Source organism: Astatotilapia calliptera, chromosome 22, assembly GCF_964374335.1.
Source record: "Astatotilapia calliptera chromosome 22, fAstCal68.1, whole genome shotgun sequence".
NCBI lineage: Eukaryota > Metazoa > Chordata > Actinopteri > Cichliformes > Cichlidae > Astatotilapia > Astatotilapia calliptera.
The window spans coordinates 19539905-19567495 of NC_137442.1; the positions used below are offsets into that span (position 1 = coordinate 19539905).

The 27591-nt window shown below is 41.2% G+C and overlaps 1 protein-coding gene across 1 annotated transcript in view; it reads left to right on the forward strand.

Moving 5' to 3' along the window:
- Positions 1-9508: 9508 nt before the first annotated feature.
- gabbr2 (gamma-aminobutyric acid (GABA) B receptor, 2) overlaps positions 9509-27591 on the forward strand; it is a 212011-nt gene continuing 193928 nt past the window's right edge. The window contains exon 1 of the mRNA XM_026156284.2: positions 9509-10596. Within this exon, the coding sequence (XP_026012069.1) occupies positions 10282-10596 (315 nt within the window). The 5' untranslated portion in view covers positions 9509-10281. The remainder of the gene's footprint in view (positions 10597-27591) is intronic.

The window sequence follows — 27591 nt, forward strand, 5'->3', positions numbered from 1 at the left end:
TCCTTCCCACTGTCGCCAAAGTGCTTGCTCATAGGGGGTCATATGATTGTTGGGTTTTTCTCTGTATCTATGAAGCGCCTTGAGGCGACTTTTGTTGTGATTTGGCACTATATAAATAAAATTGAATTGAATTGAATTGAACATGTTTGGTTTGATTATGTTGATCATTCCTAGTATTCCTGATGACAGAACTGACCATATGATCATTACTCAGTTTAACCCCCCTCTAGCATGGAAAAATCAATCATACAATTATAAAATTATTTATTTTGCAATAATCACTAATTTATTAATTTATTAGCACAATAGCCTAAATTCAGCTTTGCTCAGTTGCTGATATAAATCATAAAAATCCCCCACGTTTGACATTTTTAAATTCACAACACACAACAAATGCTATTTTTTTCTGTTTCAGAATGATTCACAGATGTATTAAAGCATAACCTGTCCACCCCGTTGCCGCTATTTACAGTATAAACTTGTATTTCTTGTAATTTTGATCATATAGTTGAAAAGGTTGTGCATCACATGAGTAATAATGGCTGACTTAAGCACAAACGGTCCTTCTTCTGCTGTTCATCCTGTTGCTGTTTGCACAGTAAATATGGGCACACAGTAGTAGGAGGGTTGGTCATTGATGTGATATAAATATTTCTAATACTTTATGGTTATTATTTTTATTTAATAGATTTGTGGAACTTTTAAACCTTTACAGGATTGGACAGGGTTAGTTAGGGATGATTCAAATGTCAAGTTCAAAGGGCATTTCATCTACTGAAATTTTACTTAATTTACTTTGTAGCCATAAAATCAAATCAAAACTGTATTTTAGAAAAAGTTCACAAGTGTGGCATCTTGTTTTTAATCCATCCTCTCTAAGGCCTTTGTTTGTAAAGTAGCTGATCACAGAGACTGTAATGGATTTCTAGAGACAAAAAAACATTACGGAGCCATTAGGATGAAATCATCAGGAAGCAATCCACAAGCAATCAGTGATCAATATACGTGCTGGTTCTCAGAGGCGTTGGGGCATGTCTTGTGTCCATTAATACAATTTCCCCAAGTGCTCTTCATTCACTACATCTTTATCACAGAGAGCCACGCCGATCAGCCCACACATAAATCATCCAGTGGGTTTTAACCCCTTTAGAGCACGCACCTCTTTGTCTTGCTGGATGGAAAGATGGTTGTGTATAATTAATGCTGGTGGGGTGAGTCGAGGTGTTAGGTCTTAGAAATCTGCCGCACACCCCTTCTATCTCTGAGCATGTGCGCTGCAGGGCGGCACATGCTCACGCATCAGCATCTGTCATTAACTTGACCCAGAGAAATGCCTTGATTTCTTTTCCTGTGCTTCTTTTGTCTGCAACTTATTCTCCAACTCTCTCTCATTTCCCCCTCGATTCCTCCTTTTGAACTCTCTGCTCTCTCTTTGCTCTTCTCCTTATCGCCCTTTCACTCTCCTACAGTACACTTCCTACTCAGAATTTGTTTGGTGAAGAATATTATGCTTGCGATGAATGTGAGTGTGTTCATCGGATATATATATATATATATATATATATTCTTTTTGCTTGCCTTTGTGTGTTTGGATCTCTTCATACCCACTAATTAGAATGACAGTTTCTATTAATAGTTTGGGGCTAATGTGCAAAAGCGTGACTCTGGCTTTCTTGTGAGCTCGTTCACTGTGCTCTCTGGTCACCCCGGGCCCTAATTATCGAGCTGACGATCTGACATCCGACCACTAAAACAGAGATGACACATTGACATATTGTCACATCCAACTTTAGCCTGGATCTTTTTAAACTTGAGGTTATGCTCCATTCCACAGACTGGTTTTATCTTTGCTAGTCGTGCCTAAGAATTTATGAACATTTGCTTAGAAACTGTATGATAAAACTGGGTTCTCCTATATCTGAAAATCTTTGAACAGAAAATTCATTGCTTGTATATATAATTAATAGTTTGCAGATTATGCTTTCAGAGAATTCTGCATGACGGAAGAGATCAATCAATCAGAGATAAGAGGGCAGTGGACAGTGGGTGTGGTAGCCTTTCACTAGCCTATGTATTATTGATTTCATTCCAAATGTGGTATGATAATACTGCTGCCACATGTTGCTATAGTAAGTATGAAGTACACTCATTAGCATACACATATACTGAAATGATGATATCTTATTTTGTGGATCCAGCTTCTGTCTGTTTTCTTTGTCCAAAAGCAGATAATTTCCTTGTTTTCCCTTCAAGAAGAACCTTTGCAGCTATCATACACACTTTTTGCAAATCCATGGTTCACCGTTACACCAAACGCAATATTTTGATGAAAATACGATCTGCATATTTGCTTTGTATACACAGTCACATTTACTTGCGATACGTTCAACCTTCAGGCATGTGGAATTGCTGTTAAAATGATCATCTTTGCTCTTGGAGCTCCTATGCTGTAGATGACGTTAGAAAGATTCATTGTAAGTGTGATTATGTAAGACACGGTTCTTGCTATTACTAGGACTTGACAGTAATCAAAATAGTGTCCTCCCACAGCACAGCTGCAACTGAAGCTCCTTTGAAGGCAGTGGCCTACTTTATGCAGTCTCTTCTCATACTCTTGATTTAATTTCAGAATGGAATAAGAAAGGCTGCGATAACCCCTTTGACCAGGACAAATGTAGCCTGCCCATTCAAGATTATCTCTCCAGGGTGCACAGCAGAGAGCAACCTTTAAATCAGAAACACACAGTGTATTTTTTGGGGCCATTTGGAGACAATGGGCCTGCAAAATCCTACAGGCTTTATTTTCTATAGTGGTGTTTGTTCAAGAAATTGGCCACACTGCATGTCATGTTTTGACACTTTTGCTGTAATTATTACATTCAAGCTACCAGGTGCCTGGGCTGAAGGAAAAAAATGTGTTGCCATATCAATTCAACCATTACAAGGCGGGCAAGTGGATGAGAATCCCCTTATTTTCTGGGAAAACAATTCTGTCCTCCTCTATGCATGATTATAGAGATAACCATATAACATTAAATAATATAATATGTGTACTCTCAGCTGTGATGGTGATTATATGCGCAAAACAATACATTCTGAAGTTTGGAAAAAGTGGACTCCCCCTCATGTGCTTCACAGTGGTTTGGTCCACTGCCTGCCATTCCTAAACTCCTATACTTTGCAGTGATGAACCTCTAAAACAAAGGGTTGTGAGACATTGTTCTTATTGCCTACTGTTCAGTAGCACAAGTTGAAACCAGACTGCATTTTGTCAGCTTCATTACCTCCCAGTTGAATCATGCAGTTGCCATATTGTTACAGGGTAGCTACGTCTCCTAATAGTGTTTTTGTAGGTAGGAGTTCCGCTCACAATTAAAATCATTATAATTTGCTGAATTTCCAAGCAATTTCTAAGTGATTTCCCTGGTATTTATTTTTGATAGAATTCTCTAATTTCCAACACCCCTGCTGGCCACATATCTAAGCATCTGTTTTTCTTGTTGAAGATAAATAGCAGCCACACTGAAAACCCCTGTAGGCCACAGACAACAGTTGCTGCTGAATAAAATGCTATATATTTGTTTTATGTCTGCAGAATGTGATAATATTCCAATTCTGGCAAAATGTTACTTATTTCCCAAGTTGACTTAAACCAAACAAACGCCTGTAGTGACACTGGATCCTGTGATAGTACTTAAAATTATTCAAAGGGTTTCGGGAAACCCTGGCTGATTGGGACCCACACCCAGTTTCACACCTTGGCTCAGGCGATTAGAGGATCATCAGGGGGTCCTTTTGTCCCTCTGTGGGGGGTTACTCCCACTAGGTTTATATCTGGGACTCTCCACCATTTGACCTTAGAACTGAAGAAGCTTCTCGGATGAGAGGTGAAACGTCTTCAAGCAACTTAAAGAAGTCCAGACGCTTTTCTTTGCAAGCTTCTTTGACTACGATGACCTGGATGACTGAGAACCTTCACAGACATACTTAAAATTATCAACTATAATACATTATAGTAAAAATAATACTCACACAGTAAAAATACTAAACTATTACACAAAATTATCCTGGTTTGCTGACAAACAGAGGAAACCTGCTCATGTGTAATGGAGCAAAGCCCTAACTGTACGCCCCAGTTACTTTCGGTGTTTAGTAGTTTTCTCTACCTTGATATCTACGGGCTGATTTATGTTTCAGCTGAATCAAAGTCTTTAATGATAATGCTACCTAACAAATAAGGATATATTAGAACTAAATTTAGCAGTTCTAATCTATTTAATATATATATAAGTATAGTCACTGTACTGTGCAAAATTTTACTAACTTACTTACTTAGTTCTTTGCTTGGTTAGCTGTTTTAATTCTTGATATTAAGTGTTAAGCTAGTCACATTAGCTTGACAATTACTATCAAGTTTTAAACCTAGCAGTGAGATTGATCTACTGCCAACTGGTAACATCTTTTTTGTCCTTCACCCCCAGCTGGTCTCAACAGATGCCCCTCCTCCCCTGGTTTTATCAGAGGGTTCTTCCTATTAAAAGGGAGTTTTCCCTTCCCACTGTCACCAAGTGCTTGCTCATAGAGGGTTATATGATTGTTTGGGGTTTACTCTCTGTTATTGTTGGGCGGTTACCTGACAATATGAGGCGACTGTTGTTATAATTCGGTGCTATACAAATAAAATTGGATTGAATTGAATCTGTCTGATGAATTCAGTCTAGCTACCTTTGGACTCTTGGTATATTATACAACAGCTACTGAAAAGCAATTCAGTGCATTTAGACAAGTAGACATGGCCAAGACATCTTACTGAAGTTCAAATTGAGAAGAATGGGAAAGAGATCTAAGTGACTCTGAATGTGGCATGCTTGTTGGTGACAACAAGGCAACATTCAGAAGGTAGCATCAAAATTTGATGTAAACAACATGAAACCATTGGATCCATCCTGCCTTGGATCAGTACTGTAGATACAGGTTGTTGGTAAAATGTATTTTATAGCATTGAGTAAAAGCACCTTATTTCAGCATCACTCTGTCCAGCTTTAGCTTGAGTCAATTCTAAGCCGAATGGCTGCTAAAAGTGAGGATATACACAGCCCTATAAGACCAGTACCCTTAGCCCCAGGTTACAAGGCCGTGTCCTGCTGTTAGTGGTCTGTAATCTGATCACTACATGGTGGTGTGATGTTTAAATTCAGTTTCTTGTATTTCAAGACAGCTGCATTGGATTGGATTAATGCAGTTATGAAGAACCTAAAAGCTTTTTTCTTGAACATTTTAAAATACGCTTCTTTTGTGTATTCTTTAACCTGCTGAAAACTTGGTGTGCCATGGGCCTAAACTATCCCTATATGAGTATATTTACGAATGGTTAATATTATCCTTGTGGGATATTTTAAAGGGACTTATTGTGCTAATTTCATTATCTTACTGTGAGCCTTGATGCAGGTTCTCAATTAATTCAGTGTCCAAAAAAGCTTTTTTTTTTAGCTCCTCCCTTTCTTTCTATTAATTGGCTGCCCCTCGCAACCAAAAAGGTTTAAACAGGAAGTAGTTGGGGATGATTAGAGCCAGAACTGTTTGCCTGCGATGACCTTTTGACTGCAAAGAAGGATATCCACTCCCACTGTGATTACACAATACGAAAAACTGCCTGAAGTTGAGAATTTAAAGCAGTTTGAAGCAATAAATTGCATGCACATATGCTGGTATAAATATTTTAAACTTTGCCTATGTTTAATAGGAACATACACCACTGTAACAGTATGCTACAGAAACTAATAAAAAGCATATGGTCACACATGACATATACAGTAAGTGGGTAAATCAAGGTCATAAGAAGTTTCAGTGGCAAGTTTTCCAACAAATCCAATGCGATACATGCCTTTTTCTTGAACCCAGAGGGAAATTTCTTAGTTGATAGTCTGTGGTCTTTTCATGTTTTCCAACTTCATAAAACATGCATTCTCTACTGCCTTGCATGGAGCACGCTGTGCTGAAAAATCGCTCTTCAACTTGTTGGTATGCATGGAATTTGCAGGACTGTGACTGCAGATTCTGAAACCAATTATTCAAATAGCTGCCACTGTAACTGGCAGGGCAAGCGTGTCGAGAACAAGGGAAAGAAGCATCTCAGAGATTCATAATAAAATGTGCCCTCCCTATGCAGTGGATTTGCATTCTGAGATAAAGTCCGTGTCCTTGGGTTGGAGTTTTAAAATCTGTCATATCTGGGATGACTCGAAACCACGATGCTGATCTGGACTAAATGAAGGTCTGCCCTATCTTTTGCTTCCTGGCATATCAGTGCAGCCTTTTCATGGTGCTGTTTTTATGTTCAAGGATGTGGAATGTGATGCCAAGTTAAACTGAGCCTCTATTACTTACAAATAGAAATTAACATAACAGCCCTCTGCGGTTAAATGGTGAATTAGGGACAGGATGGATGGATATGTAGCCTTTCCACCTTCCCCCACTTCAGACTCTGCAGAAATATTCAGTGTGATTGAATTATAAGAAAAAAAAAGTTACTGATTGGGTGTCCAGTAAATCAGCCTTAAGTTTAGGCTGTTTGATTTCTGCTTTCTTACATACAAAACTGACTCAAGATATACTCAAGCACAACCATATGAACTATTTATCTCATTCTGAATGGCTGGCATTTAGAATTCATAGAGCATCCTGTAGCATATTGTCAGAGTTTTGGTGAGAGATGTCCACAGGCCACCCCATTAATCTCTATTAAACAGGGACGATGTCAGCCACATCTATATCTGTGTACGTGGATTGGATGATGCATTTGAGAGACTTTGTAAATTTGCATAAAAACTTGTTTTTGTTTTGTTTCCTGGTGATCTCTAAATGCATTATTACCCCAAACCAAACAAATCTGATATAGTCAAACACATTCACCCTACGCAAAAGCTGTTGTCCAAGCTGTTACATGTCACTGAATCCGCAGTCATAAAATTTCATCTTTGATTGCTCAAGTACCAACATCTGCATAATTATTTCACTGCGTGCCCTTCATACCGTGCGAGTATGTTCTCATTAGTGATGATATATTGGTTTGACATCTCGCTTAGTGAGGACGGGTAGATTGGAAGGCTGTGATTGAAACCTTAATGAATGATTCATAATCAGAAATGAAATGTACATTTTCATTTGGGAATCTGCAATCATTAGCTGGACACCCCATTAGCCGGACAGCATTTCTACATTTGGAAAAAAGAAAAGTAGCAATTTCTATGTAGAGGTCTTGATTGATTATACCTGAAAATGTCTGTAGGCACTGTTAAAATATAATCCATATTTTATTTGCAAATTTCCAGCACATGTTATTTCCAGTTGAAGTACTTTTTCCTCGCCTTGGATTTAAAGAGTTACGTTGCTCATGGATTTGAGGTCCACATCATTTCTACTGTACTTCATATTTCATGTTTGAAGCCATCTCAGTACTGGACGGTTGTTTTGAGCGGAGGATTGTTGTTTTGTGCAAAACAAACAGATGGGCCAGTGACTTGACCTACTTCTTCATCTGGACTTCTGAGTAGAAAAAAAGGAAAACTATCAAGAAGAGGGAAAATACAGCGCTGTGTGGATGAATGCAAAGCATATAGTATTTATTATTTTTGATTTAACTCACTTCCTTTATTTGAGCGTTTTCTTGACTGTTTTGTACTCTTTTGACCTTTAATTGGAGCCAACTTGAGTTTTTCTTCTATTTTTAGCTCGTTGTTGATTAGCTTAAATGTGTCTGACCTCACAGGCCAAAAGGTGGGTCAAAACAGTAATCAGCCTCAGACAAAAAATGTGTTTTACTATTGGTGTTCCCACAATTAAGATGTCTTATTTTAGGTAAACATTTCATGCAAATCATATACTGGTCAGAAAGACAGAAAGAGAGAGATGTAGATTCCAGCATTCCTCCAGGGCTATAACAAATTTCCTTTGTGTGACATGTGATTGGAGCTTCTTGGACTTGTAATAAGTGACCCATGTTGTAAGAACTATGGTCAATATGGCAGAGGCCTATTGACCGTGAGAGTTCAATGCTTTAAATCCATAACGGTGAAGGAAATTGGCTGTGTTAAGGCGTTAGATTCAGATCATGATCAGGAGTGTTTTCTATGCAAAGCTTATTTCATACTGCCCACTTTTTGATGCCAGCTGAGCCTACAGAGGGAGTTCATTTGGAAAGATGTAATGCTTTCATGTGGTTTATTTTAATGCTACTGCTTATCTGCTTATCCTTGGAAGGATGATTAAAAATACGGAATTACCAGCATTGTTTAAAATGGGAAAGACCCGCATGTTTTCAGCTGTGTTGCACTTTGGACAACTCATCATGGAAGTAAAGCTGTTGCCTCATCCCCGTTGTTTTGCAAATGTAGAGCAAAGCTCAGTTCGCACCTCTGACTTTCCAATGAGACAATATTCGTGCCATGCGCCACATTGGGAAAATACATTATATTCTCATTTGTGCTTCATTCATATGCTCCTCCTCCCCCCCCCCCCCCATTTTTTTTTTCATTTTTTAAAATGTAATGTTCATTGTAACTGTGGATGTGATACTGTGACTGTGTAGGTCAAACTGCCTTTGTTTTGAGATACGTTTGAAGCTGATGACTTGAAAGGCCTCCGTATTTTTTCCCACATGTGGTGAAGAGTTACCCGCGGCAGCATATTCTCTTCTCTTCCCACGCGTGTTTAACAATACCAGGAAATGTGCTGCGAGCTATTGCGTCGACTGGCTTTTTTCTTTTTTATTGGGGAGGGGGAACCACTTTCCTTTCCTGCCGGAGAAATGTAATGTTTGCACATATTGGACATGAATAAGAAAGCGTATCCTCTGCCCTGAGGCTGTACAGGTAAAGGGCTAATGTACACGTGACAATGGAAGAAGAGACAACTTCAGCTACGCTACCGCCGAATGCTATTCCGTACCGTGCGCTGTCCATGGTGCTGAAATACTTCCTCGTTACTCCAATATATTGCAGTGTTTTCCAAGTATTTTACATATTTATGTAGTTATTTTTTTAATTATTGTTGGTAATAATAATAATAATAATAATAATAATAATAATAATAATAATAATAATTCCTCTCACATCCATCCATCCATCCATCCCAGATTCTGTATGTGTTGTTTGTTTAACAGTGGTTTCCAGACTGACGCCATCATATCACGAGGTTCGGCATTCCTAATGAGTAACTAAAAATACAAGAATTACTTTTGATGTCACTTGTGACAGTACAATTCACAGCTACGAGCCTCCACATGCATACACCTCATAGGTTTTAACTGGCCTGCTCCATGCATGTCTGACATGTGGCCTGTCTCTTAGATGTAATAGCCCAGTAAAACACCCTCGGCTGTCAGGCCTCCGACGAGTCTGTCCTGCATAAAACCTATGCAGCCTTCCCACCACGCTGCTGTATATCCGTCTCACCCTCCTCCCCTTCCCTTTCTCGTTTCCTCTCCTCCTCCACATTCAGTGCTCCCTCTTGCGCGTACGGTGAGCAGCAGCAGCGGCAGCAGCAAAGGCTTCAGCGCTTCTCTGACGCACCATCGGAGAGGAGATTCACAGTCCCACAGGCTGTCAACGCAGACGCTCTCGACATCTCCTCCCCAGACCTCTGCGGTCAAGCTTTCAGCATCAGCCTTGTTTGTTTTTAGTCTTTTCCCCCCATCTCCCTCCCATATCTTGACATTTGTCCGCCTGAGCGCCGTATTTGGTGGGGATGCCCACAGTTGGCATCTCTTGGCTGGGAATTTACTTCGGAGTTGATTTTGTATCTGCAAGAACTGTCAACACGAGTGATTAATTTGTATCCCGAAATTGCCAGATTTTTTTAAAAATTTTTTTTAGGGGGGGAGGGGGGGCATCCTTCAGAACATTTTTTGTTCTTTATACAAGTGGTTCAGATTAAAGGTGAAAAGGGGGGGTTGTAGAATGAGAGGGTTGTTTGGACAGGAGATCGTTTGGATGACGGACACCGAGAGGCAGTAGCTCTCCCTCTGCAAAGCGAATCTCTGCGCCCTTGGAATATTCTCACAGAGGCACGGTTACACAGTAGAAATATTTTCTCAGTTTGCAGTCGTAATCCACGGGACGAGTTTGCCCACTGCAGGGGCTGCTGCGGCTTTTGCGTCTGTTCTGTTTTGAATTCATATCTCCTTGACGGACGGGCGCGTGAGGATCCCGGACGAGCCCGAATTTGCAATGCCCGAGCAGTGAGGGCACGGTGGGATTTCATTTGGTCACCCTGTACAGTAGCATGGCTCCAGCCCGGAGGGACTGCAGCGGCTGGGAGATGTTCCTCCCGACGGGATGTCTGCTCCTCTCTGTTTTGCTATTTCACCCTGCTCTAACCAAGGTGTGCAACGACCGCACCAAACACGGACAGGACAACAGCTGGTTCACCAGGGACGGGGAAAACTTGCCCATAATGGTTCTTATGCCCATGAACGAGTCGGCCCTGATGAGCAGCATCAGCCAAGGAATCGAGCCGGCGGTTCAGCTGGCCATCCAACACATAAGGGAGTCCGGGAAGTACTCGTTCTCACTCATCACCAAAATATACGACACCGAGGTAAACATGCAGACTAAATCTGCTCACTAAGCTGCCGCCGGCTGGCTCGGGCGTGCTTGAAACATTTGTATATGGCTTGTATGTGTGTATTTGCCTATGTGGGGGCGCGCGCGCGAACAGTCAGCTTGTGCACGTGTGTATGGCGCGCGCATTGCCCCGCAGAGCTCCACCGAGTGTCCCTCCAAAGGGGTTCTGTTATGCTTGGCATCTGCGAAGCCTCGTTGTTTTTGGCGAAGGTGTTTTTTTCTTCTTCAGTGCGCAAAAGTCAACTGTAGGTGTGCCCCCCCCCCCCCCCCCCACACACACACACACACTCACGAACATGATGTAGCCTACGTGTCTGCCTCGTCCTCCTCATTTTAGCTGCTGTCGCTGGTAGTTGATAGGGCATTTAAAATGCAAGGTGCCATCACAAGGCTCTGCTTTATCTGGGTACTCTAGAGGCACACTTTTCAATGCTTTAATGGTTACTGCAATCTCTGCTATTCGCCATCACCAACCAGTGATTTAACGTTTTTTATTTTAAATTTTTTTAAAATCACAGCATCCGATCTTTGTTTCTGCAGTGGCCACTTTATAAGCGGGCTTTCAGTCATGAATCAGTGTAGCTTTCTAACGATTAAAGGGGCTGGTTCTCCTCGTGCCTGAAGATGGCGGTAATTGGTTGTACGATTTCTCCTGAATCCTGGCACCCTTGAAAAGAGCAGAACATCACAGTGTTCAAGCTCCAAATTAAGATCAATTTATTTGATAACGCTAACAACTCCAGCTGAAGTCCTCTTGAAGTTGCCAAAAGTGTAGACAATAGCTTGTTCTCCATAATCTATTTACACTTCAGTTATTTGACTCAACAGTATAGTGGTCCTTTAGGCTTAAGTAACGTCTATGCTTTTGAGCGCACACTGTGCAGCTGAGGGGTTTAATTTACCATCAACCTGCTTCCTTGATAGTTTGTCAAATTTCTATGAATTTCAGCGAGACAAGTAGAGGTTGAATGAACTGCAACTCTATTCATCTGTTTTATAGGTCGAGCCAGATCTGTTTTATTGTGCCACCTGTCCCGCTGCCTTAGAAATCAGCAGGTTTTCCTTACCGTGTGGGCACAGGTGTGTCCATGTGAAAGAGCACGCGCATCTCTGTTGACAGGGGTAAGCCCTCAGAGGCGCATGTGCTCAGACCTTGGGATTAATGTGCTGTTATGAGAGTTATGATTTTTCTCCTTCTATTCCCCTGGAGAGAAAGATGAGCTGGAAGCAAGAGGTCAGTGGGCCAGCCTGACACATGCTTGCTGGAAATGTCTGGTAGTGATGCCAGCTTTCTAATACTGGGAAGGCATGAGAACATTTTTATTTGATCACTTTGTGGCCAAAGGCTAAACTCCATTGCTCTATAAAAACCCAATGGCATTTCAGGGTGGTTTTCCCAGATGGGGCAAATGAAACTCCCAAGTTCTGGTCATGTTTTTGAAAACGACTAAGTAAGACTATTAGATGCCAGCAGTGAAACTTCTGTATTATTCTTTTAACAGCAGATCTCATAAATGTGTTGTTAAGCTGCTAACAGACTGCAGGCATCCTTGGTTGTAAAAACTAGGAAAAAATAAAATTAAAAAAGAGAGAAAAAGAATGTCCTCCAAATAGCTTATAGTATATTTACATGTGGAATCATGTGGCTCAGGACGCTGTGGTTAAAGTAAACAAGAGGCCAAGTGCAAATTGAAGCATATCACCGCTACTGAATATTCTTATTGTATGTTTGCAGAAAATAAAGAAACTGAGACTTTGGGGAAAATATGATTCCACTAACATCTGAAGATATAAGATGCTATTATTGTTTGTGAACACTTGTTTGTGTCTGAACAATAATAAGCATGTACAGCTAGAGAAGACCTTTGCCTGGGAGGGGGATATCACTGTAGTGCTGATTATATTGCTTTCACCCGCTGACTCACTTATAGGACCAATAATGTGACATCCGTGATGGTTGTGCTATTGCCTATATATGCGTTTTCATTGTACATTTCTTGCAATATCATTTTTAACTTACACACAAACGAATGACCTAAACACACACTCACAAACAAAGGGATGGACCCAACTTTCCACCAAGCACATGCTTGTCAGAAAATAATACATGCATGAGTGCGTTTGTTGCAGCTAGCAGCAGGCCAAGTGTGTGCCTGCGTTGTGCTTGTACACATGTGTCTATGTTTGTGTGGGCACTGGGATTTAGCCCTGCAGATGTAAGTAATCAGTCCCCGAGCACAGGCTCTTTATCCCTTTATCCCCTGTCAGTGGAGCCATGGGTTAACTGAGCAGGCCTGGTCCATCCTTGTGCAGTGTGGGGCTGGGTGGTGGTGGTGTAGATGACAGTGAGGCACTCAGGAGCTGTCCTGCAGTAAAAGGCCGCAGAGTTGAGGCTGGTGAGCTAGTGTTTGGTGGATTGAAGAGGCAGCTAATGGAAGTAGAGCAGATATTCTGCCTTGGTGGTTTCAAATTAGTCTGATCAGACTGACAACCAACTCTTGAGATGTTTCAGCAGCACAGACAATTCAGCAGGCTGAGACAATTTCACATGAAAATACAGCCTTACTTAAAAAAAACAAAAAAACAGAGCATTTGAGGTAGAAAAGAAGCAGGATGGATTATATCAACTAGAAGGCTTAGCGGTGGAGCAGGAGTTGGTCCTTTACTGCAGCTAGATGTGTGAGTGTGGATTTTTAGTGTAACCATGGACTGATACTGTAACTCTGCAGGCTTAGAGGATCAAAGCTTTGGAGAGGACAGGAGGCACTGGAAGAGGATGGAAGGGAGACTTTGGGCAATGAAAGGGTTCTAGGCTAAGCTACGCTAGTTCACCGGCTTATAGGATGAGTGACAGGCCCTTGAGAGGGGCCACTCAGGGAAATATCCCATTTTAGCAGAACGGTGATGGAAAGTTTTTGAATTGCAGTGACAACTTTTATTCAGCTTGAATCGTATGAGACAAAAAGCTATAAAATCAACAAGGCAAAGGTTAATACCGTGAAAATTCTAAGTGAAGCGTTGTGAATTTGAAATAATTCATTCATACACACTTAGAACTCTAGGGTAATCGCTGGACTTTGATACCTATATTCTTACAGCGAAGAGTGAACTCATCAGTAGAAACACAACGACAACGAGTTTGTTGCAGTTTGAGATGCGCATCTTGACCGTGTCCAGTGCACCGCATACAGTATACAGCTATTTCTGTTCTGCTAGAAGTGACCTATGTTTAGAGACGCCGCACACAGCTGCAGTATAAGCCGCTTCCCCTTTTCTTCTCAGAGGGCTAAATCCGACATGTCACATTTAAGCTTGTGATGGCGAGCCCGAAACCACAGTACAGTAGTCTTGTCCACGGGATGCTGAGCACCCCCACCCCCCGCTTAGTGTGTGTAAGGCATTCTGTCATTTTGTCACAAGAAGTTACGTTTTCAGTGAAAAGCCATTTTCATAATGGAGGTTACTGTTCTGCTAAGCATAGGTCTTGAGTCAAAGCGAGCTGGTTCAATGCTGATACTCTTGGTGGGGTTGAGGAAAATTTGTTTTAGCAACAGCTCTTTGTTTGTTTTGTTGGCCATTTATTTTTGTAGTTATTTGGGGGAGAGCCTCTTAGAGTACCATCCAATGAACTTACTGTTTCACACGCTGAACTCAGCTTTAAGATTCTTTGTATAATAACCTTACACATACAAATGAAGTTCCACCTTTAAAAGTCTTGTATTTTCAAAAGGGGTCTGATGTATGCCATGTGTTATTTAAATGTGTGACACCTGCAGCATTTAGTGCCAAAGTGGTGACCTGGGAGGGTCAGCAAAGATTGCCTGTCACCATTCCTGGGAGAGGGTGAATGTTCAGCGTGAGCAGGGAAAAGCAGCATGTGGCAGTTCTGGCGCTCTCTGGGCATATAGAAAGTGCTGAGTGTGGTTGTATTCACTGACCCGACACAGATAGTGGGGATCAATGCGCAGCGGCCCTTCTCATAGAACGAACAGGATCTCAGGGGAGAATCAGAGAGTGAGGCGAGAGGGAAAGAGATGCGTAGGGCTGTTAGATGGAGATCCCGAAATAGGATTATATCATCTTCTGTGCAGGAAGAGGAAATGGCCAGCCTCTTAATTCATATTGGATCCTAATGTAATGCTGTTTGCATTGTTTCTGTCAGGCAAGTACTTTAATGGCTATTTGGGAAAAAAAAGAAAAAAGAAAAAAAGAGAGAAAGCAATTACTGCATGTAATGAGGTATGCATAATAGATCCGTAACAGGCTCCAAAGATCTTGTGTTACGTATATCCCCTCAGAAATTGATCACAGTGTTTTCTTTATTTGAATGTTTTCACACTGTGATTTAACAAAATGAAAGAAGCATGGGTCACAGTTTAATAAATATGCCAAATCTGAGCATTAATTGCTGACCTTTGTCTGAGTCAGCCTGCCAGTGGCCTGGAGGGCTTGAGCGAGACAAATAGCAAATGTGAACTTTCTTGATGAAAGGCTCTTTACGCGCCCCGAAGCTGGCTTTACAACAGATATTGTGACACACAAGTACACACAGAATATTTCGCATAAATGAAACACACAAACAGGCATGCAGCGCATTCACGCCTACATATGGTCACGGCTGTTGTCGATTGGCACCCCTGCAGCACTGCCTGAGGTCAGGATATTGTAGTCACTTGAGCAGTTAGACATGAAGTGTTGTTCATCTCCGGAAAAAGGAAAATGGACCCGCGGGTTCATCAGACCGAGTTATGCAACGTCAATTTGGGCTTTTCCTTGACAGATTTAAGTCTCCTCCCTGTTGTATTTTTTTACTATCAAATGGTTGGAAATAATAAGAAAATGGAATGATTTCTGTCAAAGAAAGATAGCACGCTCATTGTCTGTTATCCCTAGAATCATGCTTACTACCATGTTATTACCCCCTAAGGACCTACTGTGAGCCAGGAAAAGCCTTGGAAAATCATTTAAAAAATCTTTTGTACCATGCATCTTAAATACACTGAATGATTAATGTAAATATTTGTCAAAGGATGCAAAGTTTGCATGAAAGACAATAAAGAATGCCTTTTTTTTGAGCATCCACACTCCAGAACTTTCAGAACTACTTGTTCCCTGTGCCCATCTCTTATACACCAACACTTTTTAATCACAATGGACCTGACCTTTTGACCACACTTTTCTGCTTCTCCCAGATTTTATTCCAAAGCTTACAAAGAGAAAAAAAGCCCTGTTTGACTTCTTCTTTTATCTGGTACATTGCTTCACACAGACCTCCTTTCTAATGTCTTAATTGCACAATGCTGTATTTGACATTGCTGGTGTTTTGACCACTAAAATTCAATGAGCGAGTTCAAGTGTGGCAAAAACAAATTAGAGCCCGCAGCTTGCATTTGCCTAGTGCAGATTAAAGCATGTTTGACGGATTCTTATTGTTTGCGCTTGTGTGTTGCTAATTTGATGGCGTAAGAGAGCTTGCACGGTCTTGTATATATTGTCTGCGCTTTCATGCTGCTTTTATGCCCGATGCGCTGACCCAATCAGGCTAATCACGTGAGAGGCAGCGGCGTAATTCCATTGTAAAAGCACTCTAAGCAAGTCCTGTTGGTTGCTTGCAAAGCAATCAGAATGTGTGTTTGCACTTGAGTGCTGCTGGAGGTTGGGGAAAGGATGGGAAATAGTCTGTGCACTGGATGTGTGGGTGGAGGTACTTATGTATATCTCTGTGGTTGGTGAACGTGATTGACCGAATGGTGATGGACTGAATCACCCCGCGCTGATATTGTTAAAATCGGGCAATTACACTGGAGCCTTCCACTGAAATAGAACACAGCAAAACTGCTGCTGTTAAAGGCATCAGGCATCACATTGTTAAAAGTATATTCTTGTTAATTTAGATCTTTATTAGCACACTGAAATAGAACATATAGAGCCAAGTAGCCTATTTTTAGTCCAAGATTGTTGATGTTGTAGTCAGTGGACTGTGCTGTAGTGTGTGCAATCATTTTGGTGTTCCATAAATGGGCATATGCGAGTATATATCAGTGCAAGCACTTGGGTAACCGTCTTTACCAAAAACACTAAACCCCAATAATGATCTGTCACTATATCTAAATATACTCTAGCATTGTGTGTCACCTTAAACAATGAATCCAGCATCTAAATCTGCATACGTCGCTCTGACTTCACTGCATCTTAATTACAGCCAGTCGGAGCGGTGGTGTAGTAAAAGCGTTAATGAATTCAGCTCGTGATAATCAATTAGTTTTCAAATTAATTTGTCATTGTCAAATTTTAATCTTCCTTTCTTTATGCCTTCCTATTGTGCTTTCACAGCAGATGCTATGATGAGACATCTGTTGGCATGCCCCCCTTACTCATCTTTTTCTTTCTTTCTTCAATGACTCTACTGTCATTGAGATGCACAATGACTCCAAAAGGTGGCAAACCAGGCATCTGGTTGCCATTAACATTAAACAAACAATTTCAGTACAAACCGTACAGCTGAATGACGGACACCCAGGAGGTAGAAAATGGGTGGGAGGATCAATGGGGAGGTGGGAGAGGCAGAAAATAGTGACTTGAGGAGGACGAGTTAAGGGAGATATAGCGTGAGGCGGCTAAACGGGAGAAAAAATACAAGTTTAAAAAGCTGGGAAATGGATGAAAATCTCTCATCTTTATTCAGTGCTGCTGAAAACACTGACAAGATGGCTGCTGCCATGTTGAGCACAACACTACGTCAGTCTGTCTGGCTGCCTCTGCTGGTGCATCTATAAAGTTGCCACTGATCACCAGCCAAGCCATTTGCGCAGGCAATTAGCACAGCAAATGTTTATCTGCTACTGTACTGCAAACTGTTTAAAAAGTCACTCTTAGCTCCCAAATGTGGCGTGCGCACGATGGTTTCTGCACTTTTTAGGTTTCCAAATAATACTTAAGATGTTCTAATCTATTTATTGATCCTGTTTTCTGCAAACAAGACCTCTAAAGAGGACCAGGAAAATATGTGTTTGCGTGCTTATGGTTACCAACCCCAAGAGAGGTTTCTTGCTGCGGCACGTCTGGAGAATTTCCATCACTAAACGGCCTCGTATGTATGCAAGGATGACACACATAAAATTCCTTCTCTTGTAATTATTTCGTCTTTAACCCCCCCAAAAAGCAGACCGTGACCAAGGTCCTACTACTGCAGATGACCTTTTTAAATAATGACTTGTGTTCTGCCCAATATCGCCCTTGTCAGCTGTTATTATGCCTCAATCCTGCAAATTTTCCATCCCCTCACTCCATCACTGTCCGCTTCTCTCACTCCTCATCAATCCTCCACCCCCTCACGTACGCACACATACTCACAGACATCGCATTCACCTCCCTGTCTTTCTCCCGTGAGTGGACAGAAATGAAAGGATTACCGTGGAATGGGTGTGCTGTTGTCATTAGAGATTGGACAAATACTCTGTGCATGTCCCTGTCTGTCGCTCTCTCAAGGGGACCCAGCAAAGAGCAATAAGCAGAGAGAGTCTGTCCTTTCTGCTCCTGTAATTACATTAAAGCTCGTGTAATTCTTGGCCAAAAAGCCAACAAAATATTGCCTGCGTCTTGGGAGGAGATGCACGCATGTGGGTACACAGTCGTGTGACCTGGCCTAAAGTATGCCCGCCATGAGAAAGTGACTTCATACAGGTGGACGTTTTCAGCCACTTCACGCCAAAGAATAATAGCCTTTCTTGCTTAATCGCCATCTACACTTGCAGATAGTCTTGCAGGCTTTCTCTATCATGGCTGCACATACACACACACACACACACACACACACACACACACACACACACACACACACACACACACACACACACACACACACACACACACTAGACTTGATCAGCTACTGCTGTTGCACTAACAAAGATAATATAAAAACATGTTATTGCAAGAAAATGTGTATTACTTGCTGATAACCCAGCACACTTGACCAGTTAAGAGGGCAGGACTATGTACTATGAAGCAAGTTCGACTTGGCTTTGCGTTAGCTAGCTCAACAAAACATAAAACCTAATAACAGATAATGGATATCGAGTTTTCTGCTTCGGGCTCTCACATAAAAGGGGGCATTTGAATCATGTTCCATACAAATTAAGCTGATAGTCCATTAAAAAGGAACAGGTCATGGACAGTTATAAAGGATCTGAACCCCCCCTCACAAAAAACAAAAACAGTAATTCGTGTGCTGCAGATAAAGCAAGAGAGGAACGCAGTGGAAGATTATCAGTCTCGTTAAATAAGTTAATATATTGATTTTACCAGTGCACTCTCGGTGCTGGTGTTTATTTCTAACGTGATAGCTGCACATTAGAGCTCTGAAACATTAAACTGGATCCATTTAAACATTATCTCTCAAGAAGTGCATTTAGGTCTGATACTGTCATGAAGTCAATATTAAAAACATTTTGTTTTGTTTTTTTGCCAAATCAAAGTAAAATTGATCTTATTGATTTACCACACCCTTGTTACTAATGCATGGCTCAACAGGTTGGCATACTGGATATAAGCTATTCTCTCAGCTGAGAATCTCTGTTACTGTTGGAGTCTATTATCAAAAGATAAGAGAAAATGTGGCACTTTTAGACCCTTGAAAACCAAAAGTTTCAACATAACCTGTTAACATAATGTTAACATAAGAGCATAACTTGCCAAAGAGAAAGAAGAGCTGCCCATGTGACATTGAATTGTCTGACTTTATGCTCAGCACACCTTGTTAAACCATCAATCTCTCTTCGTAACACGGCCCAAAGGTCCAGTGCAGTTTGGTCAAAACGCTTTGCTCAAATGGCGTTTTAATACCATCTGTTTCCACACAATATGATTATTTATCCACGTGATACCATCATGAAACATATTAGTGAGTAATTGTTGTTCTCCAATGGTTCACATAGCTTTTCTCGCAATGTTCCAGTAGAACACAGCAGTGGAGCCTATAATGGAAGCCTACTACTGTTGAAAAGCAATTAAAGAATGCCATTAAACTATTAAACAATAATGTGAATACTGAACTCTATGATGTATACATTGTATACATGATGTATACATGATGACTCTGGAGAACAAATTATGGTAATATACAGGAGACTAGGAGAATTTTCACATCAAATTTTTAAAGTGGTTGTGAGCAATAGTTCTCTAGTCTTTCTGGAGGTCTTTCAAGAACTTTGAATGCCCTTCAAGAAGCCTGGAAGACTATTCCTGAAGACTACTTGAAGAAATAACAAAGTGTTTTGTCGTATATACTGTAATTCCATTTATGATTGTACATTTTAAGTTTTTTTCCTCTATTTTCCTAGCAAAATATAAATAAACGAGGGCTGCCTTAAGACTTTTGCACAGTATTGTATATTAGCTTTTTGAACAATATATCATGCTTCCATTTCTTTTGTGTGCAGTTTATATTTTGTGGCCATCAAACATTGTGGTTTGGCATGTTTTTTTTGTAATTGATATAATTACATTTTGACTTATTACATGTGCTGAAAATGAGCACTGAAAATGTAACCGTCAGGATTTGTTTCAGGTAGCGGACTCCAGCGTGCATCCACGTGCCACACTGCACATCTCTGCTCGGCAGTCTCTGATACACATCAGACCTTTGTCCATTTGCCGTCCGCACATGGTGGATACTATTTCCCCATCCGCGATTACTGGGCCCTGTTAGCGAAAAGCAGTTGGTGAGCCCATTGTGAGCCAAGAGCGATAACAACAGACAGTAGAATCACAGATGTAACCTGCGCACACACACACACACACACACACACACACACACACACACACACACACACACACACACACACACACACACACACACACACACACACACACACACCCAGCCACTCTGCCTAAGTGCCCATGCACAGTAGCAATGGTATACACATCTGTCATGCCCATCCAAAGCAGGCAATCATGTCGTATGCGATCACAAAAGGCTGTGCAATGATGATAAGAGATTATTTCCAACCAGGCTCTATCTGCTGTGACTCAGTCCTAATCTTTGTGCATGTATATGTTTCTGCGTGTGCGTGTGTGTGCACATGTGTGTGTCATCATGGATGGATAGTTTGATAAATGAATAGCAAAACAGATTACATTGTTCTTTCTTATGTTGTATCAGTGGAATTGTGTTTTGTCAGAGCGTTTTGCTTTAAGCATTTCCATTTGGCAAACAAACCCCAATGCACAGCCTCTCTCACACACACATACAGACACACACACACACACACACACACAGCATACCGTTACTCACACCATTGCACACTGCCGCTACACTGCAAAAGTTGCTCTTGGCTGCTCTACATGTTGCAATGAAAAAAAAGTTAATACATTGCTAAACAAACCATGTTACAGGCAATAGAGCAGGGACTGAGGCTGTAAAGAGCAGTTAGTGTTACAGAGCTTGTTGCTGATAGATCGGGATCGGGGCCCTGGTTGGACTGACCTGCAGTTGCCCGTCTGACTAATGAACTGCTACTGTAAGCCAGGAGCCTTTTATTACCCTTTTTATAGAGAGAAGAGGAGCGGCAGTGTATGTTTTTACCAGTCGGCTCATTCCTTTGCACAAATGAACATACACGTGCAACAAACCTAAGCCCAGAACTGTTGATCGCTCAGGCTTTATAAAGAGCCTAAAATAAACCACAGACGCGATCTGTTGGGAAATGTTGTCTCAAACTGAACCTTGCAGGAACATCTTCGAGTCAAGTGTTTGTTCAGGTTTTGTGTACTCACATCGATCACGACAGAATGTGTGCGATTAGGTGTTAAGCAGCAACCTAATGCTTCATAACGTAAAAGGATAGTGAAAGTGATTTTTAGTGATGAAGCTGAGAGCCACAGATGTCGGCTTTTTAGCATTCAATCCCAAATGCTTAGATGTACTTTGGACCAAATCTACATGGTGATTAAACCGAATAGATGCAGGCAAATATTTGACCAATGATCAAGGGATAGAAACACTAGTATCCTTGCCATCTTAGAGTTTCCTGTGATGCTCACGTCGATCAGCAGTCTGTCTGGACCGATGGATTGTCGACTTGAGCAAATGTCTTCGGATATGCAGGATGCAAACGAGCGCCTTTTTGACGTCTTGCAAATAAATTGCAATCTCAAGAATCAAAAGGACCCCACAGTATGCTCTGGAGGATTCAGTCTGTACTTCAAGAAGTGCACTTGAAGAAGATGAGTGCAATCATGAAATGCACTTTCTGACCTAGATTATGTGTAAATCATCCTCTGAACACTGAACATATTCTGAATCCTTACACTAAAGTATAAGCGTAAGCATTTGAAAGCCCTTTAGATATTAATATATGTATATGGATAATATTAATTCATACCCACACATTAAAAAAAAGCTGGATGAACAACAACTAATGCATCGACAGTTTCAGCAGATTTTTTCACATCATTTCTAAAGACCTTAAATAACACATTGATAAGCAGGATTTAAAAATACTTTTAGAAAGTTTAAACATCTAAATATATTTCTATGTTTTTAAAAGTAAAATCAGGAAATGGTAATTGACATGTTTAATATAGACTGAGCGGATATACATAGTATAATCTAATAAGCCTCATCTCAGACGGTCTTATCTGGTGATAACACTATTTTCCTGATTAGATGCTCTCACTTCCATGCTGATTTCATGCCTCCATCCAAATGCAGACCAGTCTTTGCCAGAAAGCAGCTCTTCTGTTCGTGTGTATTGATTTCATGGCTAAAAACAGGGTGATGGCAGAACGCCTGTTCCATTCTTCCTATTGGGAAACATCCAAGAACAACTGCTGCCACCCTTTTTGCTACGACTTAAAAACGGGCAGCTTGTTGGCAGTATGAATTCACCTACACCTTTTCTTTCATTCATTATATACCATCAGCTAAATCGCATTTTAAGTAGTCCTTTAAATGTGTCCTATTTTCATTTGATATCTGACAGGACATTTTTCAATAGTATTTCATAGCCGCAGTGAAACGCCTTAGAAATGAACTCCTGGGGTTTTCACCAATGCTGCCATAGAACTGGCCTTGTCAGCCATCTTTTATTAAACCCTTCAATTATGTTTGAAATTGTAAAGAAAATGATCATCTTGGGTGAACATCACTAACGATAATCACTCAGCTATATACTGTAAAGCAATTAAATCCCCAAGGTATACAATAAATCGAAGTGCTGAAGTGACATAAAAGTAAAAGTTCATTCTGGGAGGAAACTGGCGTTTTACAGTGCAAGAATCTCCCTGTCATGTATCATTCCTGCGTTTCCTGCTGTGATGGTTATTTGGCTTTCAGAACCATTTATTGCCTTAGATTGATGTGGCCAATGAACAGGGATAGCTGGTTAGGCTGATGACACCCCAAGCTGTGAGAAGTAAGGATGTCTATCATGTTAATTCAATAGAAAGCAGTTGGATAGTGAGTGAGATTTCATTATTCCAAGTAAAGGATATAATTCAAGGCAAAGCGCAACAAGCTGCCTGTTCGGTCAACTGTGACATTCTTGGAGTTGCAGTAGTTTTTACAGTGTAAAATTTGCAAACCAAACAATCCAAATGCTAATTTTAAAGGTCCTCTCCATGCCAGGGGCTCTAGTTCCATTTTGCAGACTCTTTAAAAGGAAAAACCAACTCATGTCCACTCTGAGCTACAGTTCATGTTGCACTAATTACTACCCTTATTAGTATTCTAGTGGAACATCAGCAATTAAAATAACCATTAAAACCAGAAGGATCTCCTGCAGCGAGGCTTAAAAGAGGAAAACAGGAACATGTAACATGTATGTTTTATTAGTTGTTTCCAATGTTCAGCACACAAATGGGTAAAAGGTGTAATATGTCTTTCGAACGTATGTAAATTATGTTGAAACGGGGCATCGTGTAGGGGAAGCGCTCTGCACATGCCATGCGTTTGTTCGTGAGGTTGGTAAACCTGCTAACTGCATATACCGCAGAGGTAGAGGTGGACGTGATCACAGCTGATGCACGTCGTCTGCTCTACATAATGTTGGAGCTTTGATCATACAACCTCACACTTAGTCCGCAAACAAAGGCGCACGGACCCGAAAGGATGAGTGTGTGCTCGAGTTTTTGTGCGCTCGTTGACAATCTCTGAATTTTACAAAAAGCAAGGCACACTATCCAGAGGTTGTGCGCATGAATATTTAAAGGTGGCATGCTAAACAACTCTCCGGTGCTGACCTGTTGCTGCGTGTATTCTTATTGAATAAGTAAACGTGCCTCATATTTACAACATCACTGCTTTTATGATGCATGAATCAGAATTATACATGGTCCCCGGTGGTTGTTGGCAGCCTCCCTCTACATAAATATTATCTGTGTGCCCCGACTCTGTGCTGCTCTGTTGACTTGCTCTTACACACAAGGGAGCTTCTATTGATTTCTAGAAGGCCTTCATGCTGACTTCTTAAGCTAACAGGAATCGCATTTTCAAAAATGGGCCTTCCACTGCTTTTTTTGTTCAAAACGCCTCCTTCTGTGCGTGTTTCCTCAAGTACGCCGCTATTTAACTTTACTTAACTTTAGCCAGTTGATTTTCCTGTTATTCGCTCTAGTTTTGTGGAAGAGGCTTTTATGTGTCACATTTTAAATTTCTTGTCGCAAAGTGAACAAAAAGTGGACTTAGAGTGTAAATAAAAGGAGGCACACTGTAATGACAGTATTGCTATTGTTTAATAGTTGTACTTTAATGTTAAAAAACAAGTGTTAAAAGGGTTAGACCTAGGTTTTTATAATGTTATTATATTGAAATATGCCTGCATACTCTTTTCAAGCTGTCAATGACGTTGCATCGAAGAGGGAATCAGCGTTAGCCCGGCTGTTCCTCGAGGCAGAGTGTGTGACGACGGCGGCAAAAGGACTGCGGGTTCGCGACCATATCTTTCTTTCTTTTTTTGATGGAGGGCAATGGTAAATGCCAACGATGTCTGAAAAAGAAAGGTCTTCTAATCTCTGATGGTACATGGAATAAGCTGTGACAGATGGAAAAAAGCATTGCCAGCCACAATTTATGGAGGCGAAGCTGAGAGGAACAGAGTTAATACTAGGAGAAAAGAAGGTGGCAACATGGAGAGAGGCAAAGCAAGGCATGACTGGAAGCAGAACTACTAATTTGAAGTGTAGCACTGTGCCAATAAGCTAGTGGTACTATGATTATCAGGTGTGCAGTAAATTTGGCAATCGAGCTTCCGGTAAAGATTCAAAATGAGGTGTATTTGATGCTTAATTTTCTGGTGATTAAATGCAAAAGTAAAAATACATGCAAAAACAAAACAAGGAAAGGAAAGGAAGAAAAACAAGGCTAAAAACATCAAAGAAAAACCCCAAAATAATGAGAAAAATTGCAAATCTGGAGAAGATTTTACCACCCGTAGCTCCCAAATCACTGTGGATTTACAGCTCTTCAGTCTGAACATATTAGAAGAGAAAGTTTTGGGTGAAGTCATGTTGCATGTCACAGCTTTCTCCCACCACAACAAAGGCAGACCAAGAATAATGTTAGCGCCTATTTAATCAATTTATTCATGAGGGTAATTGAAATATTAACACGGCAGGCTCGACACCTGAGACCGAATGTCTTCAATGCTCAGATCCTGCTCGACTCACTGAGGAAATTATGTTTTATTTACACACGTGACACCATCCCTTGGACTGTTTGAAATTTGATTTATATAAGATATCAGTTGTTAAAGCGATCTAAATAATTTAAAGCCTGAGTAATGGTGAAAACACAATCTCAAGTGAAGAAGAAGAAGAGGAGGATATGGTGGGGTAATAAGCACAAAGAGCACAGGTGAGGAGAGGAGAGAAGATGTGATGTGAAGACGGTTTAGAGAAAAGAGGATTTTGGGGAGAGGAGGATGGTAGCTTAGTCAGAAATGAGCGACAGCTGGATGTGACTGGTATGAACACAACCTGGCATGTTTACCCCTTTCTAACGCCACGAGAGCAGCGCCGGAACAAGGCAGTGAAAATCAGACAGAGGCACAACACTTTTGCATCTGAGAACAGTTTGATGCGAACACACCTAGCCTTCTCTTTTCAGGCACATGGCTTTAGGTTCTCCAACATTTCAGCATCCGTGTGTCATTTTGGGAGTTAATTGCACTGATATGCGTCTGTGCGTGTGGTGTGCACGGTTGTCTGTGCCTCTAAGGTAGTCATTTGGGGTTGCTGGCTGGGGAGCGAAAAGAAACAAGACAAGTGTGTGGAGCTTGTTGAGGGGTGTTCTCAGACAGGCGTGGGGAAGGGGGCAGGCCTGCAGAGGATTGGGGTGGAGGGTGGGGGAGCTCGGAGGCCATGTGCTGCTACTGTCACATGTCGCGCTTGGCACTGTAACGGGCGAGCGGTAGGCGGGCGAGGAAAACACCACCTACAGGGACTGTGGGCGTGGGGGCTGGATGAGCAGGATGGCTGCAAAGCTGGCGTTTATTCCTCAGGCTTTATCAGAGGGAAAAAATGAAACGCGGGGAGATGGATCTGCCACTAACAATTATAGTAGTAGCACTCTCTGCCTGTGCGTGCCAGAGAGAGAGAGAGAGAGATGTATTCCTTACACGTTATGCGTGGTATTGAAGCTATGCATCACCTCGCATATTGACATACACATTTTTTCTTTGTTTGTATTTTTTCCTCCAAAAAACTGGCTTAAAAAATGCATTTAATTAATTTAATTTTAGTTATGATGCAAATGCACTTGCACTGTTTTCTGGTTTTATACATGGATGAGGTTGCGTTACCAAGTACATTTTGATGTTCAGATTAACAGTCCTTCATTGAACACTCTTTATTTAAGCCTGCCTTTAAGCGTAGGTTCAGTTTTTTCACAAAAGGAAAAACTTCTCTAGTTTGGGATTTTTATATACGCGAACAGTAGTTTCTATATTATTTTTCTTATTTGGCATTGTGTGAAAAAACCAAACCAAACCAAAACAAGAACTGTTCCCTTCTTTGAAATGTACTATTAATAGCAGGACCGACAGGTGCGGGGCTTTTTAAATGATGCCCGGTCTCATTTAGATCAAGAGGCATCTCAAGTAAGATCAAAGGAACACAGACACATGTAGGCTCAGTGTGTCACAGAAAAGGGGGAATATATTCTGTATGTAAATGAGTTACTTCTGCATTTCAGATTCACTTGAGAAATATCTAAAAATGGATTATAAATACAGAGCGAGAGCGAGCAGCAGAGAAACACAGCAGGATTAGGAAAAGTAAAATTAAGAAAGAGGAAAACATGGAGCTCTATAATCTCCAGAGGAAGCCTGGCTGTGTGTGCATTCATGCTTTTCCTGAATGTAAAGTACATGTCAGTACGCTCAGTGTGAGCAGTAATACACAGAAGCGCAGACGAGGTTCCCATAGAAACACCTGCCTTTTTTTTAAACCCATAAATGCGAACAACCCTCACTTCTTTGAAGACCACCGTTTCCCCATCACCCTTCCTGCTCGGTGTTTGATCCTCTAGGCAACCAGCAATCCACACCCCCACACTTGTATTACAACATCCCTTGTTCCCTCTTTAATTTCTTCACCCCCATCCATCCCTTTGGCTGCCCTTCCCTCTGCCACCTCTTTTTTGGTAGTGATGAATGTCTGCTGAGTGTGTTGTACAGCAGCCTGGAGGAAATATTCTGCCACACATCAAGATTATTAGTGTTTAAGCCAAGAACCCTCATGCTGTCATGTTTCCTGATTATTATGTAAGTGATTGATTAACCTAATGCAACCCTTTTGCTGCCACCACTCTCTGTGGTGTCATTTTGCAAATATTTGCCTTCTCCCATTGCACTATGTGTTAAAACCTGTTGCACTATTGATTAATACACCCACAGAATCAATGCCTTTAAAGTAATGCTCCTTTTGTTCACATGGGTCACTGCTAGAGGGGGTGGCATTAAGAGGTCTTGAC